General features: G+C 41.0%; 1 protein-coding gene across 3 annotated transcripts in view; it reads right to left on the reverse strand.

Annotated features, from left to right (window-relative positions):
• UXS1 (UDP-glucuronate decarboxylase 1) overlaps window positions 1–20,087 on the reverse strand; it is a 60,433-nt gene extending 40,346 nt beyond the window's left edge. The window contains exon 1 of one of the 3 annotated variants that reach the window (XM_039327716.1): window positions 19,791–20,087. In XM_039327716.1, the coding sequence (XP_039183650.1) occupies window positions 19,791–19,890 (100 nt within the window). In that variant the 5' untranslated portion in view covers window positions 19,891–20,087. Of the gene's footprint in view, window positions 1–19,654; window positions 19,739–19,790 lie in introns of those variants that run through there. The other 2 variants (XM_039327715.1, XM_039327717.1) reach the window with 2 other exon arrangements.
• Window positions 20,088–20,627: the final 540 nt, after the last annotated feature.

Genomic DNA, 20,627 nt, shown 5'->3' on the forward strand with positions numbered 1-20,627 from the left:
TGTGCTTGAGATCTGACTGTGACCACTGACCCTGAGCCATCTGGGATTGGAGATGTGCCCCCCAACCGAAGAGACTCGCGTCTGTGGTCACCTTGATCCGATTGGGCTCTTTACATAGAGGCCCCCTGTGAATGGCTGATGACGTCCACCAGCTGAGAGAGTGCCGTACCTGATGAGGAACTCGCACCAATTGGTTGGACGTACTGATGTGCTGTCTCTGATATGGGAGCAGGAACCACTGAAGATCCCATGCATGCAATCGGGCCCACGGCACTATGGCTATACAAGATATTAACTTCCCCAGGAGTTGAGAAAGAGTGGCCAATGAGACAGTCCTGTTTCTGCATACTCTGAGTGCCAGGTCTCTAATGCTCCTGAGCCGCTCCTCTGATAGGTACACGTGGCAAGCTTCTGTGTCTATCACCACTCCCAGGTGTAACAGGTGGGTAGAAGGTGACATTTGGCTCTTTTTGAAATTTATCAGGAACCCGTGATTCTGTATGGTTCTTATAGTGAGGGCCAAATTTGATTGAGCGGTTGAAACTGACAGAGACTGGATCAGGATGTCATCCAGATAGCACTGGACCCGAACAGGGACTAACCTTAAATGAGCTGCCAACACTGCCAGGATCTTGGTAAAGACTCTGGGTGCTGAGGACAGACCGAATGGAAGAGCCCTGTATTGAAAGTAGCGGTTGAGATAGCAGAATCGTAGATACCTGCGATGGTCCGGAAGGATGGGGATGTGTAGGTAAGTCTCCTTTAGATCTTCTGAAGTCAATAGGTCCCCCTGCCTTACGCTGGATAAGATGGAGTGCAATGTCTGCATTTTGAACCTCCGGTATTTCAGGTGAAGGTTCAGGCCCTTGAGATTGAGGATTGCCCTCCATCCCCCTGAAGATTTCGGGACCACAAATAGAATGGAGTAATACCCGTCCCGCCTGAGTCAGAGGAACCTCCTCTATAGCCTTGATTGTGAGTAAGTGTTGGATGGCGTCCTCCATGAGCCCCCTTTTTACAGGGTTTCTCATGGCTGGACAAGTCATGAAATGATCTACTGGTCTGGATTTGAACTCCAGAGATAGGCCCTCTCTTATGATGCGCAGAACCCAGGAGTCTGTGGTCATGTTTTCCCATTGGCGGATAAAAGGAGTGAGTCTGCCGCCAATGGGGGGAATCCCGTCTGAGTCACTTGGAGCGACGAAAGGGGCGACTCCCTCTGCCATGAAAGGACTGCTTGTTTTGGGGTTGGTACCGGGTTCTATCCCTATAGTTCGTCCTGTCAAAGGAGTGCTCAATCTTAGGGTCTGGGGGTCGGTATGGTTGTTCAGACTCTGTCGCGGTCCCAGTCCAAAAGGACTGCCGGCGGCTGTAAGAGACGAAGCGTCTGTTAGATCTCCTTGCCAAGTGAGCAATAACCTTTAGCTTTTGCTTATTTTCTATGAGGTATGGCGTTAGGGCTTCCCCAAATAATCTGCCACCTTTGAAGGGGGCAGCGGCCGCCCGCCACTTATGTTTGCTCTCAGCCCTCCAGTTTTTAAGCCACAGGAGCCTCCTAGCGACTATGCTGGAAGCCATTGCTCAGGCTGAGTGTTTAGCCGAATAAAGGGAGACATCCGCCATATACTCAGATGTAGCTATTAACTTAGTTAAATCCTGATGGATTCTGACCTCTTCTAGCAGAACCCTGTCCTGCAACTGATGAAGCCAGGCAATTGAAATCCTGGCAAAGAAAGAAGTGGCCGTGGCCGCCTTAGTCGCCCATGCAGATGCCAAGTGGACCTTGCGTAAGGCCATCTCAGATTTTTTATCTTCCACCTTAAGGGCGTCCGAGACATCTGCCGGGAGACTGGCGGATGAAAAAAGTGGAGCTAATGACTCATCTACTTTTGGAACCTCCAATATATCTGCCAAATTCTTAGCCATGTCCACTATTTTGTGCTCTGCCGTTCCCTGAGATGGTTGAGCGGCCGGTGATTCCCACTGTCCCTGAATATTTTTGAGGAATAATAGGGGACAGGGAATTTGTAGGTGTTCGTCAATTGGCATGGCAAACAGGGGATTGGTGTTAGCTTCTTGATCCGAGGAAGGCTGAGGGGTTGGGACCGGAGTGGAGGAAAGTTTGCCCATATTACAGGCTCTACACAGTAAAGAAGGAAACAGCGAAGCATTGAAGAGCTCCGCCATGGGTTGAGATTCATGGGTAGGTTCCTCACAGTCCGAACAACCATCCTTACCTCCCTCATAATCCGAAGTGTTTGAAGAGTCGGATTCAGGGGAATGAGATGGGGAGACCATACCTGACTGACCTAGTGTAGGTCGTCTGGAGGTGGTGGGCGCTGAAGAAGAAGACCCCGGAATTGGAGAAGCCTGCTGTCGCCCCGCAGACGCCATGGCTTGGCATACAGCCTGCGATATCCATCCTTGGAGCTGGTCAGAGAGGGGCTGCTCTAGCGGAAGCCGTAACCCCACAGCAGCTGGTGCGATGGCAGCAGAATGTGCAGTTGATGGGCTGGGCACTTCAAGGTCCTCCCCCAACAGAGGTGGACCTTCCTGACCAAAGGTCTGAGTCGAGACCTGCTGATACATGTTCTCAGGTGACCAAGCTCCTGATGTGGATGGGCAAGGCGCTCCCATGTCAGGTGGTGTGGAGTATGTCAGTGTTATGACCTATTTCAGCAGACAAACATTGGGCCCGGAAGAATTGCTTCTCCAGGGCTCTGTGTGTACGTTTGGCCTGCTTATCGCTTGCCTTGCCAGCCTTCCTGCCTTACCTCAATTTGGCTTTGGCCTTACCTCCAGGTGCCTCGGGTGCCAGCTCCGCTTGGACGGGGTTGTTGTCAGTGTCCAAGTGTTGTGGCTCAGTGGTTTCTGCCATATCAGTCAAGATGCAACCCAGAGGTAACTCTGGGACTGACTCGTTCTGCAAGGGACGTCAGGAACCCCCTTGAAGAGGGACTGACTTCACGTGGATTAGCATGAGTTGGCCCACTGGCTAACCTGAGTTCACGCTTGGCACAGTAGCGCTTGTCACCCAGCAATGGACCTGGATCAAGTTGGTGACAGAATCACACGTGTCCCACAATAGTGGCGATGGTCAGGGCCTTGAAGCAACCACTAGATGCATAGGGGCAGATATAGGCAATATGGCGAGCAGGGCCTGAAGGAATGTAGCTTCTGCTGATTCCACACTCTGGTTGATAATGAATTCCCTCAATAAGAATGTTGAAATCTGAAACACTTAATCTCAAACACAAAATTAGTGCAAATGATGCAAGAACAATGCAAATCTATGTAATTAGATCAGTAAAATTATGTGGAACAAAAACAATTAACTGAGCTAGGTGTTGAACCTCACAAAATGGCGTCTGGTCATTGTGCGAATGGGCGTTTTCCTATGGAAATGGCCCTAAAATGGCGGATGCCTAGAGTTCCCTGAGCCAGGAAGGGGGGGAGGGGGTAGATGAGGAGAATGAAGAGAATTTGAACTCCTAATATCAACAAAATATTCTCAAAATGTAGGGAAAACAAGCTTCCAAGCTCCCCTGAAGCAATTAGAGAGGTTTTGGAAATTGCGCCTAACAACTGTTAGGCGCGAAACGGAGCTCCGCTGAAGCGAGGCTTCTTCCTCTGCGGTCTCAGCCAGAAGGAAAAACAAGCCAAAAAAATAATCAAAATCCCCTTGGCGCTTGCTCCGAACGACACGACAGCTGTATTTCGGCCGAAAAACACTTCGGTAAAGCTAAGCTAATTATTCAAAATGGCGGCTGCTACGGAAATCCCTGACTGAGCCCGGTCAGAGAAGAAGCCACAAGGCTTCAAAATGGCGGCCACCAGATAGAAAATGCATGCGTTTGCTAGGGGAGTGAATATTCGATCCTCCCCCCACTCAGTAACGAAGGGAAAACACCCCCCCCCCGTCTGTATCCAAAGGTTTAGAGAGTTCAGAAGGTTGAACTCAGGGAAGGGAAAAGAAAACCACCACCACCTCAGTCCTGGAGAGGAGTGCTCTATCCTTAAAGGGAAAGGAAAGGAATTCAGAGATTTTTATAAAGAAATGATCTCCACTAAATCTTTCTCCCAAAGTAAAAGGAAAGAAAAGAATCCACCAATGGACAATAAAATCTAGTCTGACCTGCTCCAAACTACAGAGAGTCAAGAGATCACGTCGTCATGGGCAAAGACCAAGATGAAAACTGGGAAGTTCCAGATAATGAGGAGGCGTGACAACTTGACAACTTGGTCTGATTGGGCAGGAGGACTGAAATAACCCATTGGTGGATTCTTCAGTCATCATGCTGGAGAATAGGGATAACCATTCTTTAAACTTACAAGAAGAAATAAAATCCGGTTATATTTACTGCAGAATAATTTTCAGTTTTAGTCAATAGCAACACAACCTTAATATAGTAACACTTAATAGTCATAAAAAGATGCACATATTCATGGATGTATTTTTCAGCACTTATGATTCCCCCTATGAAAAACATAATGGAGAGATGACAAATACTATATACTGTGCTCAGAATCTTAGGATTCACCCTTGAGTTTTTTTTTCTTCCTAGCATTTTCCTGCAAGTGCAGGTCCACTTTTTAACAGATCAACCAAGTATTTTTCCATTAGTTTGCAACAGGAAATGATGGATTGGCCTGTTGCCTGAGCCTGTTGTGCGAAGCTGAGAAAGAATGACTGGCTCAAAGTGACAGGTGGCTTTCATGCTCCTGGTTTCTAACCTGATGCCTTAACCACTGGACTAGACCAAACTGGCATTCTATTCACCTTCTTGATACAGTACAATGCCTAGAATATGAAATCTCAGACAAATTACATTTGGCAGGAACTGTATTTTTTAATTATTCCACAGCTATATCTTAGTGATAAGATGTTCATGAAACGCAAAATATATTTTGTATTGGGGTCAAAACAAAGTATCTCATGCAGAATATTCTGTAAAAACCATTTTGAAATGTCTGCATTTCAGGGTAACATCTCAAAGTTGTTTAAGCATTTTATGTTTCACGAAATAAAACAAAGTGTTTGAAGCATTTCAGTGGTAGAAAACAATGGGAACACAGAAAAAGGCTTTTGCTTTATAATTCTTCATCCCTGGAATAGAAACAGAGATGATAGAAGTTCATGCTGAGTGCTACCAGCAAGCCAGTTTGCAGAAGGATTGGCAGAGGAAACAAAATAAAGAAATAATCCCATTATGGCTTCACTGACCTCCTATTCTGCCTTTCTTACATTCATTTCTTTAAAAAAAAATCTATCTTTCCTTGCCTGAGGAAAACTAAAGAAAGAAACATAAAAAGAGAAATTGCTAGGTAGCTCTTTGCATTTGCTTTATAAAGGACATAGAGATCTTAATCTGTCACATACCCATTTCAAATCAATTACCTCCTCCAGGACAGGAAGACATCCTGGCACAAAATGGATTCCACTCAGTTCTCAAATATGGTTTGTTTACATAATGTTTTAAAAGTAAACCTCTTGCATGCCAAAACCTAACCTTGCAAACAATCAGGAACATGGATTGCCTCTGTCTACCCCAATACTTGCAGGTTTATCTTCATACTTCCCTCCCCCAGCTCCCAACTTTCTCTTTCTTGTCAGTCTGGCATTGGCTGGGTAGGGCAGGGCAGAGTAGAATAGAATATAGCTTAGATCTAACAGATCAAGAACATTAGTGAAGAAGAAAATGAAAGATGAACCAATGCCCAGGATAGAAGCTTTATTGTGGAAAACTAAAAATCTCTCCTTGCCTTGCACATCCTAAATACAAGTTATATTTACATCCTCAATAGCACACAGAAATCATAAGTCATGCATTGTTCAACCTTGTTCAACAAAACATTTGTCTTATACCTGAAATGCTAGTGGAATGATACATGACAGCACACAAGTCAAATCAACAAGTGAAAACATTCTTTTGCAGCACACAGGAATGTGAAGAGTGTGCACACACCTCAAACTTTGCAGGCCAACTAGCAGAAACTTTTTGTATTTTCAATTGCATTCTGTAGTCTCCACAAACAAAAGGACAAAATTCAGTGCAACAATGAATATCAAAATGCCCAGGAAGCCAGTTAATCCTTTTGTTTTTTCAAATCCCCTTGAGCACAATTCCATTATCCAAGCAACAAACCACCAAATCCATCAGCATAACAAACTTTTCGGGGAAATACTACCTTGCTGGTTTGTTAAGATAGTCGTGCATGTGTATGCACAGAGCACAATGTTTTTTGTCCTGATGATTGTAATGCTTTCAGAGTGCATTCAGGATGAAGACTTAGAGAAAATTTAAAGACACTGAACTATATTGCAACAACAATAGAACCAGAGTATATGCAGATCATTCAAACCAATATTGTACTTCTGAATACAGAATACCAGAGTTGAAAGGGATCTTGGCTATATTATTTAGAACAAATGGCTGTCCAATCTCGTCTTAAAAATTTCCAGTGATGACGCATCCATAACTCTGGTTAATTGTTCTCACTGTTGGGAAATTTCTCCTTAATTCTAAGTTGGATCTCTTCTTGATAAACTTCCATCCATTACTTCTTGTCCTGCCCTCAGGTGCTTTGGAGAATATGTTGAGCCCCTCTTCTCTATGACAGCCCCACCCATTATTGGAAGATTGTTATCATGAGACCTCTAATTATCCTGGATATACCCAGTTCCTGCAACCATTCATCATATATTTTAGCCTGCAGCCCTCTAATCATCATTGATGCTCTTCTCTGTATCCTTTCTAGCATCTCAACATCTTTTCTTTATTCCAAATATTGTCTTACCAAAGCAGTATAAAGCGGTACTAACACTTTACATGACCTTGATACCTTCCCTTCTAGCTCTATTCTGATTGATTGATTGATTGATACTATCCTTATGTTAATGCAGCCTAGGACTGCATTGGCTTTTTTGGCAGCTGCAGCACACTGCTGGTTCATATTTAAGTGATTGTCCATTAGGATGCCTGGATTTCTCTCACTGTTACTGCTTTTGAGCCAGGTACCATTTATTCTATACCTATGCATTTGGGTTTTCTTGCCTGTGTAAAACCTTACTTTTCTCACTACTAAACTGCATTTTGTTGCACAGGGTCCATTGTTTAAAACTGTCAAAATCCTTCTGGATCTTGAATCTATCTTTTAAACTGTTGGCTATTCCCCCCAGCTTTGTGTTGTCTGCAAATTTGATGAGTTCCCCTTCCCATTCTACCTGCTTTCCATCTGTACACATTTTTTCTATAGGACTTTTTAATGTTTATATTCACACACATACACACACACACACACCTCTGAATCAATGGGGGGTAAAAGAAATAGTCAAACTGAGAATAGCATTTTCACCGTGCCACATACCCCTCCCTTAAAATGCCACTGCAAAAATCACCTTGAGGTCCTCTCCACATGGCCTAAGCCAATGCAACAGGGGAATGATTGATTCTACTGTGTTAGGCCAGGAATTAAAAATCAAAAAATAACATTATAGTGCAAATATTTCTAAAGCAACATGGAATGCTTGAAACAATTCCACTTGAAACAACAACATTTTCTTTTACTATCCAAGCAAAAGTCACAAAAGTGGGCTTTGTTTGGGGCATGAATTACTCAAAAAGTTGTTTAAAGCTCAGAACATTTTGACTTAGAGTTGATCCACAATTCTGATTTTTCTTTATCAACAGTCAAGCTATTATGTTCAAGAGAAGTGAAGAATTATTATGAATTATCAAGCAAACTCAATTTTTTTCTGCAAATTCTTTATTAAGCATGGTATTGTAACAGGCTTCTATTTTCTTTTTCATCTGATCAATTTCTAAGATGCCTCACTTCAATAAAAACAGAGGAAAAAATTCAAAGACTACAGTCCTAGCAGCGGGTATTTGTATGTAGGTCTTTGGTTGTTCGGGTTTTCTCCCACGTAAAATTGGAAGTGTCTTGGCGACGTTTCGACGAAGTCCCATTCGTCATCTTCAGGCTGGTGCTTTCAGCTTCGTGCTTTGAGCAGCAATGTGTGGTCTTAGCTGTTTATTCCTTTTAACTGCCAGTGGGGTATGAACTGATTGGGTGGGAGCTTGGCTGTGTTCTGATTGGGTGGAGGTGTGTTCTGAATGGTTAGGGGCTTGGCTGTGCTCTGATTGGCTGGGGGAGTGTTCTGTTTGGTTGTGCTCAGGTTAGTCTGAGTTGCAGAGGGGTTTAAGATTTTGGGCTGCCTTGCTATTTTCTGGCTTCGCGTTCGTGGTCGTGTCTCCTCTTCATGGAGGGTGTCAGTTTGCTTCATGTATGGATTGGAGGGGTTTAAAGTGGCTAATGATGCAGCTGTGGTCTGGCTTCTGGTTTGTGGTCGTGCCTCGTCATCGGTGTGGCTTTGGGTTTGTTTTTGCGTGGATGTGTGGTGGTGACATCCTGTGTGGTTTTTGTGAGTGTGGGTCTGGTATCATTTTTTGTGTTAGGGAGTCGTTTGTCAATAAGGGCGGGTTTCCAAATGGCTGGTAGGCGGGAGGTATCATCTCGCTTGTTCATGCTGTGTGGGCGTTTTTCTATCTCGATGGCTTCTCTGATTATTCTGTTATTAAAATGTTCACTTTTGGCAATGGTTCTGGTATTTTTAAAGTCAATTTCATGTCCTGTGGCTTTAAGGTGTTGGACCAGGGAAGATGTTGGTCTGTTGTCTGGTCCAACACCTTAAAGCCACAGGACATGAAATTGACTTTAAAAATACCAGACAAACCAACAGAAGAATAAGTGCACGCATTGAAGAACATAAGAACTCAATCAAAAAAGAGGAACCAACATCTTTTTTGTGTTAGGGAGTCGTTTGTCAATAAGGGCGGGTTTCCGTTCCGGTGGTTCCAGCGGATGACGAATGGCGGCGTTTTACAAAGCCGCCCGTTCCTGGTGCGTGTAAAAGCCACGGGACTTTGACAATCAGCTGTCCCGCGGCTTGAATCTCCTCCCTGGGAAAAAGGGAGGAGGAGAGCTCTCAGGTAGAGGTAAGAGCTCCCCTGGATTCCTGTTATTTTTGGGATCGGAGGGTAGAGCTCCCTCGGAGCCTGAGCAACTCCGCGTTCCAGGGAGACTTCATTCCGAAGTTTTTGGGATGAAGCAAGTTGCCGCTTCCACATCTGCTTTTTTTTCCAGCTGCTTGTGAGTATTTGAAAGCAGACGGAGCAGACCAGGAGAGACTGTGCTTAAGTTTGATGGTGCCTTTAACTTCAGCAAGTTTCCTCTTCCTTTTCTTTTGTTCACTTTCCCTTTAGAAGAAAGGGAAAGTGAAAACTAAAATGGCGATCGTCTTTCTTGCCTGATTTGCATTACAGAGTAAAACCTGGATACAGATTAACTCTTTAAATACAGAAGTAAGAATTTGGCTTTTATTCTTTCCTCTTTTTTTCTCTATTTTTTTTTCTCTTTTTTTTAAGAACACTTAAAAGAACTGTGCCCCCCCTTTTTTTTTTCAATAAGAATCTTTCTTCTTGGAACTTAAGAAAATGGCTTCAAAACGTCTGCCTCCCGCCCCTAAGGTTCCTATTTCTTCTCCAATGCCTCAGCCTGCATCTCAGAAACCAAAATCACCTCCACCTTCTCCTCCTCCTCCTGCAATTTCTCTTAATGATTTACAAGATGCTTTAAAACAGCATGCCTTGGATATTAAGGAGGAGGTAAAAGATCTTATAATTGCAGAGAGGGCTAATACAGAAGAATTATTGGAGAAAAAGAATAAACAAGTAAGAGACCATATCCTTCTGGCCTTTCAGGGCCTAGCCCTGCACATAGAAAGGATTGATGACCAGATGGAAAAGATTACTGAAAATGCATCAAGGATGGAATTTAGAATGCAGGAGGTAGAGAACAAGATAGAAATTACACAGGATGAACAAATCATTTCACAATATAGGGAGATGGAACACGCATTGCGTATCAGAGGCCTGAGGGAGAACCCTCAGGAAGACTTAAAGATGCTTATTGTGAAAGATATTGCTCCTAATATTGGTTGGCGGCCTGAAATAATTGAGAATGAGATAGAAAAAATTTTTAGAGTTAATTCACGGGTTGCTAGACAGAGAAATCTACCAAGAGATGTGGTTATTTATTTTTCTAGAAGATCTATCCGTAATGAAATTATACAGGCTTTTTACAAACAAAAGTTTCAAATTGCTGATCAAGACGTGATAATTTTAAAAGAGATACCTCCAAAAATTTTAAGAGCCAGAAAAGATTTTACTTTCTTGTCTGATGAGTTGAAACATCGTCAAATTCAGTTCAGATGGGAGATTCCAAGAGGAATAATAGTAAATTATGAAGGGATACGTCACAGATTAACTACTGTTTCCAAAGCAAGAGATTTTTATCAGTCTACCTTAAAAGCAAGATTGTCACCACCTCCACAAATAAGGATGACGGAAGAGTCTCTTATGGCAGGAGCCTCATCAATGATGGTTATGGAACAAGCTGCACCGAATTCTGACATAAAAGAGCAAAGGATGACACGAGCTGCCCATAAACGTAAAGAAAAAGAGCAGTTGCAGAAGAGTGGTGAAAGTTTGGTTGTTACAGAGCCTGTGGGAGGGGCAAGACCAAAAAGATCTTCGACAGCAGATCTGCAGGCCATGCTCCAGAGGCTCCAGGCCGGTGGGGATGGTCAGGTTCCTGACCTGGAATGTTAATGGCTTAAACGTGCCCCAGAAACGAAGAAAGATTTTTCATTATTTGAAACAACATAATAATGATTTGATATGTTTGCAGGAGACTCATATAACTTTAAAGGATTCTAAATTTTTGATGAATTCCCGTCTGGGCACATATTTTACTGCTCCAGCCCCTGGGAAAAAAGGGGGAGTGGTAATTTATGTGAAGAAAACTTTTTCAGCTAAACTAATTGAGGCTGATTCTGAAGGAAGATATCTTTTTGTGGAATTATTATTACAAGGCCGAAAGGTTCTTATTGTGGGACTATATGCTCCCAATCAACAACAGAAACAATTTTATAAGTTGCTGCATGGCAAGATATCTCAGTTGGATTATAAATCGGTAATTTTGATGGGTGACTGGAATGGGGTTTTAGACCCAACTATAGACAAAAGAAGTTCCTCTAAAACTTTTATTCAAACTAAATTACCTATGACTTTCTTTGATTTGAAGGAAGAATTGGAGCTTATTGATATTTGGCGAGAAAGGAATACAAGTGATAGAGACTTTACCTTTTATTCTGATAGACACCAGTCATTTTCAAGGATTGATTTTTTTTTGATTACTAGTGACTTCCTCCCTAGAGTGAGGAAGGTGAAAATTTTTCCTAGAACATTGTCAGATCATAGTCCGGTGTGGATGGAGTTATATTCGGAAGACGGGAATAGAAGATCCTGGAGATTGAATGAGAACTTATTTAATCGGGAGGAGTTCGTACAAAAGTGTAAAGAACATTTAAAGGACTTTTTTACTATAAATATGAATAAGGGAACATCGATGTCTATGGTGTGGGACGCTAGTAAAGCATATATGAGGGGAATTTTGATTCAATTGAATAAAGTTTTTAGGGAAAAAGGGTCACAAAGACGTAGAGAAATAGAAGAAGAGATCAAATCAAAAGAACAAGAGTTGGTTCTTAACCCTACTGATAATAATTTAAAGGTATCTATAAAGATGCTTAAGGAACAATTTAACATGTTGATGGCAGATCAGGTGGCTACCAATCTGTCGTATATGAGACATAATACTTTTTGCAATGCGAATAAGCCTGGGAGGTGGTTGGCTTATCAGTTACGAAAGAAACAGAAAGCTAGAATTATAGAGAAAGTAAAATATAAAGGTACTGAGGTTTTTCAGCAAGATTTGATTAAAAAAAGCTTTTTGGACTTTTACACAAAATTATATTCAAGTGATAATATAAGGGGTTTGGATATAGATAAATATTTACAATCAGTACATTTTCCTAGACTTTCAGAGGAACAACAAAATGGGATGAATAGTTTAATTACTGTGGAGGAAATTGGTTTAGCTATTAAGCAGTTAAAGGTTGGAAAGTCTCCTGGAACAGATGGACTGACTTCTAGGTATTATAAGATTTTATCTGAAGAAATGATAGAGCCACTAAAGGAACTCTTTAATAGTATTTTGTTGGGTATGCAAGTTCCTCCTTCTTGGAAAAGAGCTTTTATATCACTGATTCCGAAGGAAGATCAGGATCTTACAGAGCCTAAGAATTATAGGCCAATTTCATTATTGAATGTTGATTATAAGATCTTTACAAAAATTTTGGCAAATAGATTAATGCAGGTTATGAAAGACTTGATTCATAGTGATCAAGCAGGATTTATAACAGGGAGATATATGAAACATAATGTTAGACAAATTATTAACTTAATTGAGTACTTGGATAAGAATAATCAGATTCCTGTGGCTTTTATCTTTTTGGACGCTGAAAAAGCTTTTGATCAATTGGACTGGCAATTTTTATTTTCTTTGGTAGAGAAAATGAATTTTGGGGATAATTTTTTACATGCACTTAAAGCTATATATCAGCAGCAATCTGCACAAATTGTTGTAAATGGGGGATTGACTGAGAATTTCAATATTCAAAAAGGGACAAGACAAGGATGTCCATTATCCCCATTGTTATTTGTTTTAACATTGGAAATTTTATTGATTCAGATTCGGGAATCGAAGTTAGTTAAGGGTGTAAAGATAAGGAAGAATGAGTATAAATTGCGGGCATTTGCAGATGATTTGGTTTTAATTTTGGAACAGCCGAATCAGGCGATTGATGGTTTATTAGAACTTATAACACAGTATGGGAATGTTTCTGGTTTTAAAGTTAATAATTATAAGACTAAGATATTATCTAAGAATATGTCAGTTAAAGAAAGGGAAAGTTTGATTAAAGCCACAGGTTTTCAGATGGTAAAAAAGGTTAAATACTTGGGAGTATATCTAACTGCTTCAAATGGAAAATTGTACAAGAACAATTATGAACCACTATGGGCAAAAGTCCAAAAGGATTTAATAGATTGGAAAAAATTGCAATTGTCATTGTTGGGGAGAATTTCAGCTGTAAAAATGAATGTTCTACCAAAGTTTCTTTTTTTGTTTCAGATGATACCTATTCTTAAAAAAGAGGCAAATTTGGAGGAATGGCAAAAGGGTATCAATAATTTTATATGGGCCGGGAAGAAACCAAGGGTTAAATTTAAGATATTACAGGATGCTCGAGAAAGAGGGGGACTTAAGGCACCCAATTTGAAATTATATTATGATGCAGCCGCCCTAACTTGGTTAAGTGATTGGCTTAATTTAACAAATATGGATATTCTTTTTTTGGAAGGTTGGGATTTAATATATGGTTGGCATGCATATTTAATTTTTAATAAGAAAGTTGATCGGACTTTTAAATCACATATTTTGAGGAATGCCTTACTTCGTGTTTGGAAGAAGTATTATTATAGATTAAATTATAAAATACCTATCTGGGGGATTCCCAGACATGCAATTGAGGGAACCTCTAAGGGGACAAATTTTGATAAAATTTCATACAAAGAATTTTTAATTTGTTCTGGTTCGAATTGGCATTTGAAATCCCTAGATGTATTAAGGCAGCAAAATATTCTACAGTCATGGTTTCAATATTTACAAATAATGGATAGATGGACTGTAGACAAGAAAGAGGGAATAACACTAGAAGATAGACAATTGGTTATTCAGATTAAAAACCAAGGTCCGGCTCATATAAAAAGAATATATAATGTTTTATTAGAGTTAGATTCGGAAACAGAATTGGTTAAAGATTGTATGATTAAATGGGCTCAGAATATACAGGAGCCGATCTCATTGTATTTATGGGAGATAATTTGGATAAGAAATGTTAAATTTACACAAGCTCAAAATTTGAGAGAAAATTTTTATAAAATGTTTTATAGATGGCATTTAGATCCTAAAAAATTATCTTGTATGTATTCCAACATACAGCCCAAATGTTGGAGATGTGGCAATAATGATGCGACATACTTTCATATTTGGTGGAATTGTAAAAAAGTAAAGGCTTTTTGGATTATGATTTGGTGGAACATTCAAAAGATTTTTAGAAAGAAGATAAAGTTTACTCCTCAACTATTTTTACTTGGTATTTTTGTTGACTTAAATGAAAAAGAAACTACTTTGATGTTGAATTTATTAACTGCAGCAAGGTTACTAGTAGGTCTATATTGGAAGAAAGATTCTTTGCCTACTTTAGAAGAATGGATATTTAAAGTATCTAGTTTTGCAGAAATGGCAAAAATTTCTGCTTATTTAAAGGATCATACACAAGAAAGATATATTACTGTATGGGGAAGGTGGATAGATTATATTCAGAAAAAATATGGAATTAAAAAGTTTTATTTATTTTATGAATGAATATCAAATATTATAGAGAATTGTTTTATAAGTTATGGAGTTAAAGGTTAATTATGATATTTTTTTTTCTTTCTCTTTTTTTTTCTTTTTTTTAATTATTATAATTTTCTTTTTCTTTTTTTTTCTTAACCCTGTATTCTGCTCTGGGAAGTGAAGGGAGGGGGGGTGGGGGTGGGAGGGAGGGTAAGGGGGGGGGTTCTCTATTTTAAAATTTTATTGTATTTTTATAAATGATTGTATGTTTTTAAAAAAATAAAAATTTTCAAGATAAAAAAAAAAATAAGGGCGGGTTTCCAAATGGCTGGTAGGCGGGAGGTATCATCTCGCTTGTTCATGCTGTGTGGGCGTTTTTCTATCTCGATGGCTTCTCTGATTATTCTGTTATTAAAATGTTCACTTTTGGCAATGGTTCTGGTATTTTTAAAGTCAATTTCATGTCCTGTGGCTTTAAGGTGTTGGACCAGGGAAGATGTTGGTCTGTTGTCTGGTCCAACACCTTAAAGCCACAGGACATGAAATTGACTTTAAAAATACCAGACAAACCAACAGAAGAATAAGTGCACGCATTGAAGAACATAAGAACTCAATCAAAAAAGAGGAACCAACATCTTCCCTGGTCCAACACCTTAAAGCTACAGGACATGAAATTGACTTTAAAAATACCAGAACCATTGCCAAAAGTGAACATTTTAATAACAGAATAATCAGAGAAGCCATCGAGATAGAAAAACGCCCACACAGCATGAACAAGCGAGATGATACCTCCCGCCTACCAGCCATTTGGAAACCCGCCCTTATTGACAAACGACTCCCTAACACAAAAAATGATACCAGACCCACACTCACAAAAACCACACAGGATGTCACCACCACACATCCACGCAAAAAACAAACCCAAAGCCACACCGATGACGAGGCACGACCACAAACCAGAAGCCAGACCACAGCTGCATCATTAGCCACTTTAAACCCCTCCAATCCATACATGAAGCAAACTGACACCCTCCATGAAGAGGAGGCACGACCACGAACGCGAAGCCAGAAAATAGCAAGGCAGCCCAAAATCTTAAACCCCTCTGCAACTCAGACTAACCTGAGCACAACCAAACAGAACACTCCCCCAGCCAATCAGAGCACAGCCAAGCCCCTAACCATTCAGAACACACCTCCACCCAATCAGAACACAGCCAAGCTCCCACCCAATCAGTTCATACCCCCATTGGCAGTTAAAAGGAATAAACAGCTAAGACCACACATTGCTGCTCAAAGCTGAAAGCACCAGCCTGAAGATGACGAATGGGACTTCGTCGAAACGTCGCCAAGACACTTCCAATTTTACGTGGGAGAAAACCTGAACAACCAAAGACCTACATATATATATATATATATATATACCGTAAATGCCGGCGTACAAGGCGACCCGGCGTATAAGACGACCCCCGTCTTTATAGCCGGGCCACATTCCTAGAACGTCGTCTTATACGCCGGAAACTACCAGTATTTCCGGCGTATAAGACGACTCGGCGTATAAGACGACCCCCGTCTTTGGCGCCGATTTCAGCGCTCGCGGAAGTCGCCTTATACGTCGGCATTTATGGTATATATATATATAGCGCCAGTAACAATTAACGGTGAAAGACAGAAGCACAATGCCCATTTTGAAACTTTCATACAGCATTCTGAAAATAAATATTCTCATCTGTAGCTTCATAAATTGATAAATAAATTTGCACTTTGCCTCCTCTGAATAAAACTAATGCTTTCATTGGCTTTCAGAATGCCACCTACTTAAAATAATTACATTTTATTTATATATCAAATAGAATAATGGCATAACTTCCAATTATATAACAGAAGTAAAAAATAGTGAACTTTACTAACACGTACACTTCCACAGATAGTCCAAAGATTATAGATATCCTGTACACACCAGATAGGTAGAGATGGTAGACTCTTGAGAGACGCTAAACCCAACTATTGGTGCCATTTAGTAGAGAAATGATGTCCATTTCAATTATATTATAAACTCTAGCACATGAACTATGACGGTTTTGTAATCAAAATAAACTACCAAAAAGTTAATTTACTGCAATTTTATGCAGAAAATTCAACATTTTTAAGACATGTATGGCTTTAAAATTCATATAATTTTTGTTTAAAAATATTGCTAAAGTGTAGTGGTTAAGATGCTAGTTTAGAAACCAAGAGATTGGCCTGAAAGCCAGCTGGGTGATCTTGGGCCAGTCCCTCTCTGTCAGCTCATCTCACCGGGTTGTTGTTGTGGTAAATTGGAGGAGGAAAAAGTATTAGGTATGTCTGCCACCTTGAATTACTTATAAAATTATAAGAGCAGAATAAAAAAAAATCTAATAAATAAATAAATACAGTTAGTTTTATACAAAAAGGAGGCAAGTGGCAAACAAACTGCAAGCTTAAATAATATTAAACAGTACAATTGGTATGTCTAAAGGATTTAAAAAAAAAGTCCCTTCTCCAAGTTGTTTGAAAACCTCTGGAGATTATGTCACACTTTTTGACAACTCTGCAATAATATGTTCAAAGACGAACTACCTATGTGGATAATTTGGGAGAGATCTACTTGCATCACAAATACATGGCTAATGGAGACCTTAATATTCTACAAAAGGCAACACAAATATTTAGCAAATGTCACTAGTTTCCTCAAACTTGCAAAACTGAACCATCATAGGTACTGTACATACTAAATGCCTTATCCATTGTTACAAAATTTCTAAAATCAATGGAAAGCAGAATTCATTGTCTGTTATACATAGCCAGTTTGTAGTGATTAAAGCATTAGACTAGAAACTAGGAAACTGAGAATTTTAGGCCCATAGGCACAAAGGCAGCTGTGACTTTGGGCCAGTTATCTTCTCTCAGCCCTGGGAAGGAAGCAATGGCAAACCAATTCCAAAAAACTTTGCCAAAAAAACTGCAGAAAGCTGTCCAGGTGGCCTCTGAGAATTGGACACAATTGAATGGAAAAAAAACAGCTTATATCAAAAGCACGTGATCAACAGTGCATAATGGTACAATAATAAATAAAATAGGTTGGACACCAATACCTTAAGCCTGACTACCAGAGATAGCACATAATAAAATCACAAAAAAGCAAAAAGTTTTCTTTAAAGCCAACTTTCTTTAACTGAAACTCTCCAAACTAGATTATAATTCTTGGTCAGCAGAACCAGTAAGTCTTGTAGCAACTACATAAATGGAGAATATCAGATAGGAAAGGCTATTCTAAGCTTCTTTCTGATAATACAGAATGTTCCACTGATACATCTCATATAAAACAAATGTCCTGCATACAAACAAGTCTATCAATTTTGTTTTCTATCAAGTAGCACATTATAATAACATTCAAATATTTGTCATGTTGATTCAACTGAAATTATCCAATCTGATCTTAAATTTTCAGACTGTAAACAAAGGTTTAGAAAAAAGTACAACCCTCAACCAGGCAGTTAAGTATTGTAATGACCCAATACTTCCCAACCCAAGTAAGATGTTCTTGGCAATTCAGGATGAAATGCTGGCCTTCCATCAGCTGTTGCACTTCCTTAGGATACTTATTACATCTCAGAAACTTGTCTTTGTAAATATGAGATAAGAATACATATGTATTCCTTTCATAAGACACAACACAGGAATTATAAGTATTTAATTCCAAAAATATCTAGACAGGACCAGGCTGAAGATTGGTATAGACTTGAGTAAGTTGTGATTTAGGTGATAATACAATGTAGAGCTATGGGTGTTTGCAGCAACTCGTGGCATCTTCAAAATGATGAAACATCTCTCTTAATATGACACTGCAAGTTCTCTCATGTTTGTGTGAAAAGTCACAATGCAAGTATAACATGGCTACAGTTTGCATGCTCTGACATTGCATCTCTGGAATGCACATGGGCATAGCACAGTGACAGTGAACCTACAACACCCATGTTAAAGGTGACACATCATGATGTTTTGGGTGTCACACCAGCATTCATCAACACCTGACAACTATTCTTAAAAGCATAATCTACTTCCATGTGATTTTCAGAGGTTGCAGAGACTGTGTGAGAATGGGTGTGCTCTCAGGTAGCCTATAGATCCTCCAGAAGTCACACAAGAGACCTATGCTCTTGCATGGCATCTGGAGTGTCTGAAAATCATGTGAGAATGGGTCTTGCTCTCATGTGGCTTGGGGCAGCTTCAGAGACTGTGGAAAAGTATTTCCCAAAACCAAGTCAAGAACGAAGGCCTTGTGCAACCTGTAGCAGCTTCAGGTGGGCCACAGGGGCCTGTCCAAAGAAAGAGAACATCGCCCAAAAGATACTAGCATGTGGTGCTGCAAGGTGGCCTTTTTGATGGCAGTAGAGGCACTAGGGCTGAAGTTGAGGCAGTGCTGCCATTGAGTGCTCCTATGTCCCCCTGTTTAGGATGGCCTGGATGCAGGGGAGAATTGTTTCTCTTTGGTTTGGGGATGGAGCAAACATGCCAGCAAAGTCAAGTTAGGCATGTTCCAAATTTCTGAAAGGCCAAGCCCAAAACGTTTCTGTCACTGGCACGGGTGCTTTGGATGCATCATTCAAATCTTGAGGATGTTACCTTGAAACCCTGGACAGCTACTAAGAGCTCCAGAGCTTTACTCAACTACTCTACTGGTGGCCAGCAAGTCAGATATCATAGCCTGTTAATTAACCCTTGATATCCTCTCTAGATATCTTGGATTAAAAGCTTTGTAATCTCCAGTTGGAATTGGAGTCCAAAACATCAAGAGGAACTAAAGTCAGCAAACAGGATTCCCATTTATATTTGCTATGTTGTATCTTCCAAGACCAGCGTGCTCCTTTTTTATCAGCTGAGGATGTGAAAAAGTTAGTTCCTTAACTGTCACCAATATTTATCTAAATTAGAGAAAATATATTCAAAATCACAATCATAACACATTTCAAAGCAAAGAGATGCTTGCGGTCAGCTGTATAATCAGGGCCTAAACCAGTGACAGTTGGTGAAAGAAAATTTTGTTTTTGGACTTCTGTAAAGTTTCAAAGGAAGCACCTGGAGCAGAACCCATGATGAAGAGAGAACTCCAGGATCCTTTCCCCTGCAAAAATAAGACCCTCCCCCAAGGTAGGACCTTGGCAATCTCAAGTGACCCCCCAAACCTATGACAACCCCGGAATTGTTACAGCACGTCTCCCAGCGTCTCCCTTGTGTTGTTGTGCTTTGCCCGCGCTGCATGCAATACCTTCGATGCTGCCTTCGGCTGGGTAAAGGAAAGCAGCCCGCACTGCCTTCCCGGGGGCAGAAAAAGCGTGCCAATTTCCCGGCCTGCCCGAGGGAGCCGGATGAATGAAGTGCCCCTCTCCCGCTGCTCCACTTACAGACGACATAGGCGACCAGAGCGAGCCCCATCAACAGCTTCATCCTCCGTCTCCTATTGATGGCAGACAGCACACGCTGCAGCGACCCTTTACTCAGCATCCCCAGCCAGGTGGGGAAGACTCAGCCACGAGCAGCAGCGCTCAGCACCGCAAGGCATCAGCTTCACCCTCGGGATCCCTGAGCCGCTGCCGCCGCTGCCACCGCCACCTTGCCCGCCGCAGACTCCTCAGCCCGCCGCGCCACCAGCGGCAGCAGGAACAGTAGCCAGTCCAGTTCCTGGCAGCGACACCACGCATGCGCATATGGGTCCTCTACTTTTCTCCCCGCCCTCCCTTCGCTTCAGCCCCTGCTTCGGCAAAGCAACGGGACCCGGGCAGCGGAAGGAAAGAACCCGATGTTGAGGTGGCGGAATATGAAGTCACTTTTCCTACTGCGCTTGCGCAAAAGATTTCACCCCGCCACCTCCCCCCATCGCAGAAACGTTTCAGGCGCCTCGCGATTGTTGATGTCAGTGTGTGAAGAATCCAGTGCCCGCTTTCTTTCTTCAGATTTTACTTAGAATGGAGCAGAAACAACTGTCAGAGCACACATTTTCTTCCCATTGATTAAATCATTAGAGCTAAGGCTGTACAGTTTTTGACATTCTCAAAGCACCAAGTATATGTATATGTACATGTATAAGCGCACATTTGTTTGGTTACGTGAGAGCCAAGTTGGTGTTGTGGCACCAAATTTGGCACCAAGTTAGAAACTATTCCTACTTTAGGTACAAAGCCAATTGGGTTACTTTGGGCCAGTCACTTCTTCTCAGCCCTAGGAAGGAGGTAGTGACAAAC

Source organism: Crotalus tigris, unplaced genomic scaffold (genome assembly GCF_016545835.1).
Source record: "Crotalus tigris isolate CLP2741 ecotype Arizona unplaced genomic scaffold, ASM1654583v1 scf7180000024366.1712601, whole genome shotgun sequence".
Taxonomy (NCBI): Eukaryota; Metazoa; Chordata; class Lepidosauria; order Squamata; family Viperidae; genus Crotalus; species Crotalus tigris.